The following is a 13741-nucleotide window of genomic DNA, read 5'->3' on the forward strand; positions in this document are numbered from 1 at the left end:
GGTGGGAAGATTAGAGAGCTGAGGGTGGTCAAGAGTTCAGCCCATCTTTAAGCTCTGAACAACTCTGGACAAGTGGCATCTGATCACAGTACTTTAAGGGGCAGCCATGATGCTGGTGTTTGTTGGATTTGACATATTAAGGTAACTCCTAACTATGTCCTCAAATGTTTGAGTTTTAGGAAGCAAGTTAGATGTTTAGAAATGAAAATGTTTGTTACATTTGCTGTCTGACAACATATAAGGGGATGTTGCATAATAATGAACAATTAGAGACACCCTACAGCACCTATCAACAGAGAAACCACCCTCACATTTGATTTGCTGATTTGTGTATATACAGATTTAATAACAGTTTAAAAATTAACCAGGCTTCCCTGGATGCTCAGACAGTAAAGAATTTGCCTGCAGTGCAGGAGACTGGGCTTCCATCCCTGGGTCAGGAAGATCCCCTGCAAAGGAAATGGCTACCTACTCTAGTATTCTTGCCTGGAGAATTACATGGACAGAGGAGCCGGGCAGGCTACAGTCCGTGGGGTCATAAAGAATCAGAGACAACTGAGCAACTAACACACACACATATATGAGAAATTAACCACCACTGGTTTCTCAGCACTCAGTAATCTTTCTTTGCAATCCAGTACTAACCCAACAGAAAAATCGAGACTCAGAAAAAACACCTTTTTGCACCATTCCTTTGAAATTCAGGGATTTATACATTGGTCCTATTGGAATATTCATGGAAAGAAAGACAACTGTGAAGGAAACTCATAAATTCCTGAGAGGAGATTTCTGCATATAAATACATTCTGGGTTAAACAGAGGTCTGTGTTTCTTTAGTTTTGTGAAGCACCTGACATTTTTCTCCCTGAAAAAAATGCTTCCAGTGCATTTAACCTTCACTGCAACCATGAATTTAAAAATAATGTATTTGCAATTTCTTAACATTGTCACGAGTTTTTTGTAATGATGATAATCACAATCATGTTCTTCATTTATAAATGTTTCTTTTGTAGCCAAGCCCTCTCCTCCCGTGGTATCTGGTCCTGCAGTGAGGGCTACACCTGAGCAGAGAGTGAGCTTCACCTGCACATCCCACGGCTTCTCCCCCAGAAACATCTCCCTGAAATGGTTCAAAAATGGCAATGAGCTCTCAGCCTCCCAAACCAGCGTGGACCCAGAGGACGACAACGTTTCCTACAGCATCAACAGCACAACCAAGGTGCTGCTGGCCACAGGAGATGTTCACTCCCAGGTCATCTGCGAGGTGGCCCACGTCACCCTGCAGGGGGGCCCTCCTCTCCGTGGGACTGCCCACTTGTCCGAGACCATCCGAGGTAGATGTCCCTTATGTCAGCCCAAGCCCACACCTGCCTCCCAAGACCCCAGCCTACTCCTCCTTCCCCCCAGTCTGCTCCTCCTCCCTGCCTTTTGCTTCAGGCCTTGAATTGCCTGAAATCTACTTCCTGACAGTCCTGTCCAATCTAGCCCTTCTAGAAAGGTCTCCTAGAAGAGGTGGTCACTCTATTTTAATGAAAGTGCCAAATGTACAACTGCCATGTGCCAAGCACTATGATAAGTAGTTTTCTTTATTAATGAAAGTGAAAATGAAGTCACTCAGTTGTGTCCGATTCTTTGCAACCCCATGGACTGTAGCCTACCAGGCTCCTCCGTCCATGGAATTTTCCAGGCAAGAGTACTGGAGTAGGTAGCCATTTCCTTCTCCAGGGGATCTTCCTGACCCAGGGATCGAACCCAGGTCTCCTGCATTGCAACCAGACACTTTACCATCTGAGTATCTCCAATTACTGAGCACCTATGGTAAGCCCAGGACCCTATGTGCTTGGTGATTTCGTTTATTTTGCTGCAGTCTTATATTCCAACTGCATGCCAGAGGCTGAGCTTGTTGATTTCACACATTATAACCCTAATAGGAGGTCCCTGTCCTTGAGCAGTGTACTTTCACTGTATTCAGTGACTTCATTCATATGCAAATAGACCCTCAGTGTTTGAGCACCTACTGCATGCCTGACTCTGTCCTGGGTGACCCCTGCTGTGCTGGGAGCTGTTCTCCAGCCCCTCTCCCATCGTGATGTGTGTTATAAGGTCAGAGCTTCTTCCTGTGCTGTTTCAGTTCCACCCACCCTGGAGATTACCGGCTCCCCGTCAGCTGGGAACCAGGTGAACGTCACCTGCCAGGTGAACAAGTTCTACCCCCGGCACCTACAGCTGACCTGGCTGGAGAACGGAAACATGTCCCGAACGGAAGCAGCCTCAGTCCTCGTAGAGAACAAGGACGGGACCTTTAACCAGACGAGCTGGCTCCTGGTGAACTCCTCTGCCCACAGGGAGGCTGTGGTGCTCACCTGCCAGGTGGAGCACGACGGGCAGCCGGCGGTCTCCAGAAACCATACCCTGGAGGTCTCTGCTCCCCAGAAGGATCAGGGCACCCATGAACTTCCTGGTGAGGCTTTCATTACATCTCACAGGGCTTTTCAAATTTTATCTTTTTAACTTATTAAGAATAGTAATTCAAGTTTATTATAGAAGAGTGTAAAAGTCTATAAATAAAAAGTAGAATTTTGAAGTGAGCGCCTCTCCCCCAGATTTCATACTCCAACAGTCACAATTTAAAACAGGTTGGTACATTGTTTATATGACTTTTGACATAAATATAATTAAAGAATGAAATAAGATATGGAAGGAGATCATCTCATTCATACTGTCCTGCTTCTCACTTTCTTCAGCTATTAGTAATTATGTTCACCATTCCATGTTCGCCCACTTCCCTCCTCCCTGTTCTTTCTAACCTCTGCCTAGTCTGTCTCCCGCCTAGACTTTCCATCCACATCAGGAACATCATCCCAGTAGACGTCGGCATCTACTACTCTGTGAAATTCTGGAAGAGGAGCCCTGAGGACACGAAGTTTGAGTCTGGTTTTGGCACACAGTTGACCGTGAGTGGTCATTGCGCAGGGCTCCTTTGTCCTTTGGTTTCTGACAGTGGACCAGCAGTGATCACAGTCACTCACTGCACGTTTACTAAATGTAGCTCTCAGTTCACTTCCTGCTTTAGCCACCCAAAGCGTTTGGACTTTACAGAAGGGACTCATGGAGAAGTAGGGAGGGGGTGATGTTGTTGAAAATGTGTCACTTTTAGTCCAGATGACTGGGCTAAGACAATCAAGGTGAATCTGAGTCTCTGAGGACAGGGACCACCAGTCTATATAATAAATATGTGCTAATTAGAGACAGGTTCCCCCCTCAGCTGGGGCTTGTCTCAAGGACAGTCCCTCTTTCTATCAATAAAACATCTTGTAGGCTTTCAGGTAACATCAAGAGAGGGTCAAGTCAGGTTCCAGGAATTGTTACTCCAGAAGACCTAACAAAGGCCCACTTTTCTTCCGACATACTCTATGGTGTTGTCCTCATCTGCTGGGTCAATACTGGGTCACCGAGTGTCCATGTGCCTGCCTGCTGGAAGGATAAAGAGAGGTAGGGGAGAATAAAAAACTTCCCTTGAATAATAGATATAGAACAGTTTCATAATAACATCCACTTTAACTTAGTCCTGTGTGCACAACCAGTCAATGGTGTGCACAATAGTGTGGTTATCTGGTGAAGTATATTGACTTTCTATAAAAATCATACAAGTGCACACTTAATATAATCAATTCTAATTGACTAACACCATTTCAAATGGAGCATAAATTCAAATTCCAAAATACTATTATTGTTGTTTTCTGTGCACCAAAATTATTTTCATTTGTAAGTTCTTGGCAAAATTTTCCCATGAAACCATCTGGCCTTGAGAATCTTTTGAAAATTAATTTGAATCAAATATTTAAGAGTATTCAGATTATTCATTTCATATTGAATGAGCTGAGGTAATTTTTTTTTTTTTTTGAGGTATTTGTTCCATCATCTCTGAGTTGTCAAATGTCTTTCTGTACAGTTGTTCATGACATTTTTTTTTATCCTTTTGTCTCCAGTATCTGTAGTGACATCCTTGGTTTCATCCTAATACTGGAAATGTGCCATTCCTCCTTTTTTATTTGTCAGTTGTACTGGAAATTTTTCAATGTTATTGGTCTTTTAAAAAGAACACCCTCTTTCTTCCAGTGATTTTTCTCTATTGCTTCTCTGTTTCCAATTTCATTGGCTTTTCTTTATTTATTATTTTCTTCCTTCCACTTGCCTTGGGTTTATTTTGCTCCTCCTTTTCTCATTTCTTGAGGCAGGAATTTAGGTAATTGGTTTAGACTTCTTTTTTCTAGTGCCATTCCTGAGTCTCCTCTTGTACTGCGGAGTTAGGAGAGTGAGCCTGGATAACTGACTACTGTGTTCTTCCTCCAGATCTCAGGTCCCTAGACAGTCTTCCTCCTCTCCCACCTCAGAGTCCTCCTATGCTTGTTTCTTGTGCTCTTTCTAGGGTTCAAGTTGTACTTAACAGGGAGCATAGGAGAGAAAAGCCCATGCCATTTTGTCTGCAGTGGCTTGGAAATGCTTTTAGTCTTCAATCTCCTGATGGGCTCAACCAGGGCTGCTGTAGGGTGCCTGACTCAGCAGGCCTGCTAGTGTGTTTTTTGGGGCATCTAGGTTATCAGGCTGAAGAGAAGAGTAAGATGCTGATGTGACTTTCCTACTGACACCCAAAACCTACCCTGGGCATCTGAGGACTCCAACCGCTGCAGTGCTGGGTCCAGTCAGTCTGGTGGGAGGATGGACATCTTATTGTTTGTTTTTATGGTATTGGGGTGTTTTACAATAAATTCCTATCCTAATGGACTTCTCTTCCCACAGTGTAGAACAAACCATACAGTAATGGAGTTTTTGGCTGGTTGGCTGGTTGGTTTGATAGAAAAAGGTTCTGAGTCTTCTAATTCTTTGGTTCTCTTTTATCTTTCAGGAACCAGTATCTGAAATCCCTTCTCTCTACCTTTTTCTTTTTCTCTTTACCACTCAATTGCCAAATAGCACTTCTTTTCTCTTTCTGCCTTTTCTACACAGAGGGTATGCATTTTAAATCATGCCTGTCCATAGAGTCAAATCTGTCTTCCTTAAATTATGTTCCTATAGTCACTGTGAGTAATTAATATGTTCAGTGATACAAGATAAATATATTATCATATAGCTGTAGAGGTCAGACATTATAATGGGTAAATAGGCTGTGTTCCTTCTGAAGATTCTAGAGAACAATCCATTTCCTTGCCTTTTCCAGCTTCCAAGGGTGCCCACACTCCTTGGTAAAGGGCCCCACATTACTCTGACCTCTGCTTCTGATCACATCCGCTTCTCCAAATGACCTGCCTCCAGCTTTTACTTACAAGAATCTTCATAACTACATTGGCTCTGCTTGGAAAATCTAATTTAGTGTGCCCATCTCAAGATCCTTAACAAATCACTACTGCTAATCCTTCTTGACATGTAAGGTAACATATGCATAGAACCTGGGAATTCTATGCCAATCCTTTAAAATCAGGCTTACCTTGAATCCCTTTCCTATAGTCTGTGCTCTTAGGAAATTTTCCCAATATTTTCAAAGTTTAGATATATTTAATATTGATGATGATAATTCCAAATAACTCTAGGCACCTGTTCTAGCTGCCTTGCCTGTTTCTCCTGCATTTTCCTGATGATTTGCCAAGGATGGAATTACAGCCTAATGAGAGATTGTGCACAAAGATTTGCTGAATTTTTCTTATCTCACAGTTATTTTCAATCCTGGTATTTTCTTTTCAAATAATAGGACCACTGAAGCCTGAGAAAAGAAAGAGGAAAAATGAGGGGATTCTGTACCCTAATTTCTGCCTTGAGCCTTAGCTCAGGTTGCAGGTCAAAGCCATAGCATGTTGATGGGCCTAGGCAGCCTCAGATGGAGTAAGTGGAGGCCCCTGGGAATGGCTCCTGTGTGGCGCATCTAACCACTCTCCTTGTCCCCTGATTTCCAGGTCCAGAGCTGTCTTCTCTTTGGGCAGTTGCCTTCCTAGTCCCTAAGGTGCTGCTGCTGCTCAGTGTCTCTGTCATCTTTGTCCACAGGAAGTGTCGAGCCTGACTGTAAGTTATGGATGAGGGAGGGACAAAATCTAGAAGACACACGGTCATTAGGGGGGCCACCCACAGGCCACACAGGGGCAGGGCTCACACGCAGTTAAGAGAAGGAGGCACACCTCCCTCGGTACCCTCAGGAGTATCATGTTTCCCTCTAAGAGGTGCCCAGCTCCCAGGAGATGGTGAGGTCCTGGAGGGGGTGGACTGCATCAGGGATTTCAAAGGGTTTCTCCTGGTGTTTCTGTGGAGGAGGTAGGCAGAGTGTGCTGAATGAGGAGCAGCTGAGTGGGTGGCTCCCTTGGAGACCATTTCTAGATCACTGAACTCAGGCGTTCCCTGGGACAACAGGTATCCACACTTAAGGTAATATTGATTAGTCCCAGATCAGCTCCTCTGAAGGCTGCTCCAACTGTGACCTCTGTGTGACAGAGTGGAAGGCCTGAGGAGGGAGTATGAGGACCTGGGGAGGAGGCTGAGGGGTCACAGTCCTAACTCAGGGGCTGTCCATCCCTTCAGGCCTGGCATCCCAGGAGGAGTATACCTGGGCATGTGGGAGGCATGCAGAGAACTTTTCCTGAATGATGAGCAGATAATTAAGTATGAAAATGTTTCCCACAGCTCCTTCCTTCCTCCCTGCTAGGTGTCACCGCCAGCCTCTACTGTCTCCTTCCCTCACTGAGGGCCCAGCCCACAAGAAGGACCCAGCTGAAAGTTTCCACAACTCTGCTCTAAAAGTCTTCTGTCCATGGAGATCTGCCTGCCCACATGTTCATGAAACCCCCAGAGCTGAATCTTCATATGTGATCCTGAGCAGAGATCATGGGGAGTAGCTCTGGAGACTGACTCACAACATCTCCCTTGGACATGAGAATTCAGTTCAGTTCAGTTGCTCAGTCGTGTCTGACTCTTTGCAACCCCAGGAACTGCAGCACACCAAGCCTCCCTGTCCATCACCAACTCCCGGAGTCGACCCAAACCCATGTCCATTGAGTCGGTGATGTCATCCAACCATCTCATCCTCTGTTGTCCCCTTCTCCTCCTGCCCCCAATCTTTCCCAGCATCAGGGTCTTTTCAGATGAGTCAGCTCTTCCCATCAGGTGGCCAAATATTGGAGTTTCAGCTTCAACATCAGTCCTACCAATGAACACCCAGGACTGATTTCCTTTAGGATGGACTGGTTGGATCTCCTTGAGTCCAACTAATACAGATCATCCATCACCTTGGACTTAGCCACAGACTATACACTGATACCCTGTGGAGAAATTATTCTGTCTTCTGGATTCTTGCCTTCACTTAACTCCCCACCATTGAAGTGCCTCTTTAGTTTTAAACCAAGTGCCATCTTGGTTTTAAGAAAAAATTTTCTCCTTCTCCATTTGTCTAGATAGCCTACTTCTCAAACCCAGAAATTAGTGTTTTGTTCTCTTTCTGCAATGGAAAGAGTAGTTTTCCATCAACTTGAATCTTTCACAATCCTTATGAATTGCTCATGGGAAATATGCTGTGTCCAGAAGCTTTGAATTCATCCTTGATTTCTCTTTCTCTTATGCTGTTGTTGTTGTTCAATCATTCAGTCATATCTGACTCTTTCCAAACCCATGGACTGCAGCATGCCAGGCATCCCTGTCCTTCACTGTCTCCCAGAGTTTGCTCAAACTCGTGTCCATTGATTTGATGATGTCAACTAACTCATCCTCTGTCACCCCCTTCTCCAGCTGCCCTTAATCTTTTCCAGCATCAGGGTCTTTTCCAATGAGTCAGCTCCCCCCAATAGGTAGTCAAAGTCTTGGAGCTTCAGCAACAGCGCAGTCCTTCCAATTAATAATTAGGGTTGATTTCTTTTAGGAATGACTGTTTTGATCTCTTCACTGTCCAAGGGACTCTCAAGAGTCTTCTCCAGCACCACAGCTCAGAAGCATCAATTCTTCAGCACTAAGCCTTTTTTACGGTCCAGCTCTCACATTGGTACATGCCTACTGGAAAAGCCATAGGTTTGACTAGTAGGATCTTTGCTGGAAAAGAGATGTCTCCGCTTCTTAATATGCTATCTAGGTTGGTTATAGCTTTTCTTCCAAGGAGCAAGAATCTTTTAATTTTCTGATTGCAGTCTCTGTCCACATTGATTTTGGAGCCCAAAATAGTAAAGTCTGTCACTGTTTCCATTTTTATCCCATCTATTTGCCATGCAGTGATGTGACCGGATGCCATGATCTTCGTTTTTTGAATGTTGAGTTTTAAGTCAGAGTTTTCACTTTCCTCTTTCACCTTCATCAGGAGGCTCCTTAGTTCCTCTTTACTTTCTGCCATTAGGGTGGTGTCATCTGCATATCTAAGGTTGTTGATATTTCTCTCGGCAATATCTTGATTCCAGCTAGTGCTTCAGCCATTTCACATGATTTTTCTCTGCATATAAGTTAAATAAGCAAGGTGACAATATACAGCTTTAATATACTCATTTCCCAGTTTGGAACCAGTCTGTTGTTCCATGTCCAGTTCTAACTGTTGCTTCTTGACCTGCATACAGATTTCTCAGGAGGTAGGTAATATGGTCTGGTATTTACATCTCGTTAAGAATTTTCCACAGTTTATAACTCATTTTCAATTCTGCCTTCAAAATGGTAAAGTCCAGTGGTGAGATAGTAAACCTTTAACAACTGATTCTTTTTTTTAATTAATTAATTTATTTTAATAGGAGGCTAATTACTTTACAATATTGTAGTGTTTTTTGCCATACATTGACATGAATCAGCCATGGGTGTACATGTGTTCCCCATCCTGAACCCCCTCCCACCTCCCTCCCCATCCCATCCCTCAGGGTCATCCCAGTGCTCTGGCCCTGAGCACCCTGTCTCATGCATCGAATCTGGACTGGCAATCTATTTCACATATGATAATATACATGTTTCAATGCTATTCTCTCAAATCATCCCACCCAACAACTGACTCCAAAAAAAGAAAGAAAAGCCTGATTGGTAGTACATGCCAATTCTTTCTGTAAATACCCCCAAGGTGGTCAATTTTAGGTTACCGTTACCATCAGTTTAACAACTTGCTTGCAAAATTCCTCAAAATATCAATTCTCATGAGCCAGTCCAAGCCTCTTCCAGCACACCACTGAACTCTCCATAATGTCCACATTCTCATCCCACCATCACTCCCTCGTCTCAGCCATCATCATCTCTTCCTGTATCATTGCTATGATCTCTAACTGGCTTTCCTGTTTCAGGCACAGTGAATTTTGCGGAATGTCAGTCAAATCTTACCACTCCTCTGCTCCCCACCCCCACACATATGCACCTCTCTCTCTCTTCTTTCCAACCTCTGCTCAAATTTCACTTTATCCAAGGCACCTTTCATACACTACCCTGTATAAAATGTCAGTGGTTCTCTTACCCTGGCATTCCATGAGCCCTTAACCTGGTTGATTTGTTTCTTAAGTACTTATTGTCTTGATGGTCTGTACAGAAGTTGGAAAAGAATTTCTAAACACAGAATATTTCAGAAAGGAATGAGTTGACTAAGAATAAAGATCAGAGATAATGAGAATACTGGAAGCAAAGGGGCCAACTTCCTGACAGACCACAGAGAGATGACTGTTAAAACAGTGGGCCGGCTCAAGGAGAGCCATGCCTTTCATGGGTCAATAATCAACTTTTAACAGCCTCAGGGAAAATAAAATTCCTGCTGAAAGGATGGCAGTAGGTGATTGGTTAGGATAGGTATTTTTACCTAATGTGGGGTCAGGGAGAAGGCCAGTTTAGATCAGGAGTGGGGATGGGAGTCAAGGTAAAGGTTGGCAAGAGGGTCAGTCGGTTCTAGAGACGACTTTTGTGCTGGGTTCTGCATCTGTGGCATTGGTACAAGACCTCCCACCTGCAATACTGGTATATGGCTCCCTGCATATTACCATCTGACATACAAAGCGTATGCAGTCCTCACTTTGCATGGTAGAAAAGGACTATAAAAATTACTGAATAAACTGACAGTGAGCTCAGTAATCAATAGGAAAGATAATGTTCATTCTATGATGTTTTAAATTTGTTTCAAAACATTATAAACTCTCTGTCAGCTATTACTACTTGTACTTTGACAAATTAGAAACATTGAGAATTTAAGTAATTTATTAACATTTCTTTGTAAAAACATATAAAAAATGCTAGCACCCTATTTACATTCTTCTTGTATAATTTACAACATTGTTGGTGTTGTTCAGTTGCTATTCGTGTCCCACTCTTTTCAACCCCTTGAACTGCAGCATGCCAGACTTCTCTGTCCTTCACTCTCTCCTGGAGTTTGCTTAAACTCATGTCCACCGGGTTAGTGATGCCATCAAACTATCTCAGTCTTTGTCACCCCCTTCTCATCCTGCCTTCAATTTTTCCCAGCATCAGGGTTTTCAGCATCAGGGTCTCTTCCAATGAGTTGGCTCTTCCCATCATGTGGCCAAAGAATTGGAGCTTCAGCTGCAGCATCAGTCTATCCAAACAATATCCAGGATTTATTTCCTTTAGGATTGACTGGTTTGATCTTCTTGCTGTCCAAGGGACTCTCAAGAGTCTTCTCCAACACCACAGGTTGAAAGCATCAATTCTTTGGGGCTCAGCCTTCTTAATGGTCCAACTCTCACATCTATACATGACTACTGGAAAAACCATAGCTTTGACTATATGGCCTTTGTAGGCAAAGTGATATCTCTGCTTTTTAATACACTGTCTGGGTTTGTCATTGAAAGAAAGTTACGTGGCTCAAAATAGCCTGGAGTTAAAACTCCCCTCCAGGTCCTCCCCACCATTCTATGCAAAACAAAGAACTCTCTCACCCAAAGGGAAAAAAAAAAAAACTGGATTTTTTTACTTTTTGAGGTTGATTACACCCAGTTCCCAGGCAGTCCAACCTCTGGCCGATCTCCAGAATTCCTTGCCCCAGCCATTTAAGAGATAACTACTCTGAACAACCTTGGAGAAGAACAGGCCCCCTTCAGACAATAGCTTTCCACATACATGCCTATATATACTTACTCTTTTCTTGGGTTAGTGCAGCAGCTCACTAATCTGACTGCTGCCCTTTCTCACTTCATTAAGGGTGCTCTGTTCCTGTAAAGTGCCAGTCTCGTTCTTTTTCCAAACCTCGCTTTCTCTAACTCCCTAACAGTCATACCTTTTCTTTCAAGGAGCAAGTGCCTTTTAATTTTGTGGCTATAGTCACTGTCTGCATTGATTTAGGAGCCCAAGAAAATAAAATCTGTCACTGTTTCCATTTTTCCCCCATCTATTCATCATGAGGTGATGGAACCAGATGCCATGATCTTTGTTTTTTGAATGCTGAGTTTCACTTTCCTCTTTCACCTTCATCAAGAGGCTCTTTAGTTCCTCTGCGCATTCTGCCATTAAATTGGTATCATCTGCATATCTGAAGTTGCTGATATTTCCCCTGGCAAACTTGATTCCAGCTTCTAGGTCATCCATCCCAGCATTTCATGCATGTAAGTTAAATTAATAGGGTGACAATACACAACCTTAACGTACTGCCTTCCCAATTTTGAATCAGTCTGTTGTTCCTTGTCCAGTTCTAAATATTGCTTCTTGCCCTACATACAGGATTCTCAGGAGACAGGTAATGTGGTTCAATAGTCCCATCTCTTTAAGAATTTTCTACAGTTTTTTGTGATCCACACAGTCAAAGGCTTTAGCATATTCAAGGAAGCAGAAGTAGATGTATGGGTTTGTTTTCTTTTTCAATTCCCTTGGTTTTTCTATGATCCAGCGTATGTTGGCAATTTAAAATTCAAGAAGGCAAAATGGTTGTCTGAGGAGGCCTTACAAATAACTGAGAAAACAAGAGAAGTGAAAGGCAAAAGAGAAAGGGAAAGATATACCCAACTGAATGCAGAGTTGCAGAGAATAGCATGGAGAGAAAAAACAGCTTTCTTAAATGAACAGTGCAAAGAAACAGAGGAAAACAACAGAATGGGAAAGACTAGATATCTCTTCAAGAAAATTAGAGATACCAAGGGAACATTTCATGCAAAGATAGGCACAATAAAGGACAAAAATGGCAAGGACCTAACAGAAGCAGAAGAGGTTAAGAAGTGGCAAGAATACATAGAAAAACTGTACAAAAAAGCTCTTAATGATCCAGATCACCATGATGGTGTGGTCACTCACCTAGATCCAGATATCCTGGATTGTGAAGTCAAGTGGGCCTTAGGAAGCATTACTATGAACAAAGCTGGAGGAGGTGATGGAATTCCAGCTGAGCTATTTCAAATCCTAAAAGATGATGGTGTTAAAGTGCTGCACTCAATATGGCAGCAAATTTGGAAAACTCCGCAGTGGCCACAGGCCTGGAAAAGTTCAGTTTTCATTCCAATCCCAAAGAAAGGCAATGTCAAAGAATGTTCATATTACCATGCAATTGCACTCATTTCACATGCTAGCAAGATTATGCTCAAAATCCCTCAAGCTAGGCTTCAGCAGTATGTGAACCGAGGACTTCCAGGTGTACAAGCTGTATGTTAAAAAGGCAGATTAATTTACAATATAAGAGTATCTTTTTTACAGCCCGGTGACTTATGCTCCTTTGGATCAGTTTCCAACATTTTATGCCTTGTACTCTCAATGTTGTGAAATCTTTTCAAAACTTTCTTTAATTTGAAGTATTTGCTGCTGTCACTTCTTTTGAGAAAACTTCACCCTTTTCCTCACCACCACTTTCCTCATTTATGTTATAAGTTTGCCTTCACTAAGTTCTTCTGATTGTATATCTGGAATCTTTCCAACAGTATCAAGTTACCACTCCATGGTCAGCTATTTCTTCTGTAATCCATTTATTTTCCTCTTGAATATAACTTCCAGTCCCATCATTGTTTCCCAATGCACTTTCATCCTTGATGCCAATTCCCTATTATAATTACTCATTTTGTAAATGTCATGTGGGTTCATCACTGGAAGAGAGGAGACAACACAACTACACATCCTGCTGTTTCTGCCTAAACTGAGTAACAGAGTCACAGTGACCAAACTATAGACTTTCAAAGAATTGATATGAATGTTTATTGATCATGATGAGCATCTGTTAGTACACAGTGATTTGTGGGCTGAAGTAGAGTAAGCAGCTTTATGCAATTATTAGTCATACTTTATGCAATTATTCAGTTTTCTGTGGTAACTGAAATCTGAACTGTGTGTTGCAAGACTGATGTTATTTAACTAGACTGAAAGTCTTGCATGATGAAAAATGAACCCTGATGTATGTGTTGTCTCTTCCTCAAACAAGATGCAAATTCTATCAGTTCTATGAGAAGAGGCTGAATCCGCAGTTGCCAGATCACTTACTGCCACATATCAGGCCATTAATGTTTAATTTAATCAGTGAGTGAATTTGTCTTTACTAAATGCTTTATTTCAAAATAAAAATGATTTAATTCAATCACCTGGCTCTTCTGTTCTAAAGGCCTTTCATTAAAGGCTAATCTTTCTTCTTTGTGTTTAGAAATCCTATCAAAAATTCAATATCCTTCAGAAAATAAGGAAGTGAAAAACTAAAAGAAAACAAAATGAAAAAGCAAAAACCATTGATAGAGGAGTTTGTCAAAGAGGCTCAGGAACCAACAGAAAGATCTCCCAGTGGAGAAAGCTGAAACAATTTGAGCAACAAATATATCAAATGTTAGAGATATATTTTTATACACAC

The 13741-nt window shown here is 42.4% G+C and overlaps 1 protein-coding gene across 3 annotated transcripts in view; it reads left to right on the forward strand.

Moving 5' to 3' along the window:
* The window catches only part of LOC133259378 (tyrosine-protein phosphatase non-receptor type substrate 1-like), a 95499-nt gene extending 82022 nt beyond the window's left edge, over positions 1 to 13477 (forward strand). For 2 of the 3 annotated variants that reach the window (XM_061436784.1, XM_061436786.1), the window contains exons 3-6: positions 1014 to 1334; positions 2132 to 2461; positions 5949 to 6054; positions 6689 to 13477. In XM_061436784.1, coding sequence (XP_061292768.1) covers positions 1014 to 1334; positions 2132 to 2461; positions 5949 to 6052 — 755 coding nt within the window. In that variant the 3' untranslated portion in view covers positions 6053 to 6054; positions 6689 to 13477. Of the gene's footprint in view, positions 1 to 1013; positions 1335 to 2131; positions 2462 to 5948; positions 6055 to 6666 lie in introns of all 3 variants that reach the window. The other variant, XM_061436785.1, reaches the window with a different exon arrangement.
* Positions 13478 to 13741: the final 264 nt, after the last annotated feature.

This window comes from Bos javanicus, chromosome 13 (assembly GCF_032452875.1).
Source record: "Bos javanicus breed banteng chromosome 13, ARS-OSU_banteng_1.0, whole genome shotgun sequence".
NCBI classification, from domain to species: domain Eukaryota; kingdom Metazoa; phylum Chordata; class Mammalia; order Artiodactyla; family Bovidae; genus Bos; species Bos javanicus.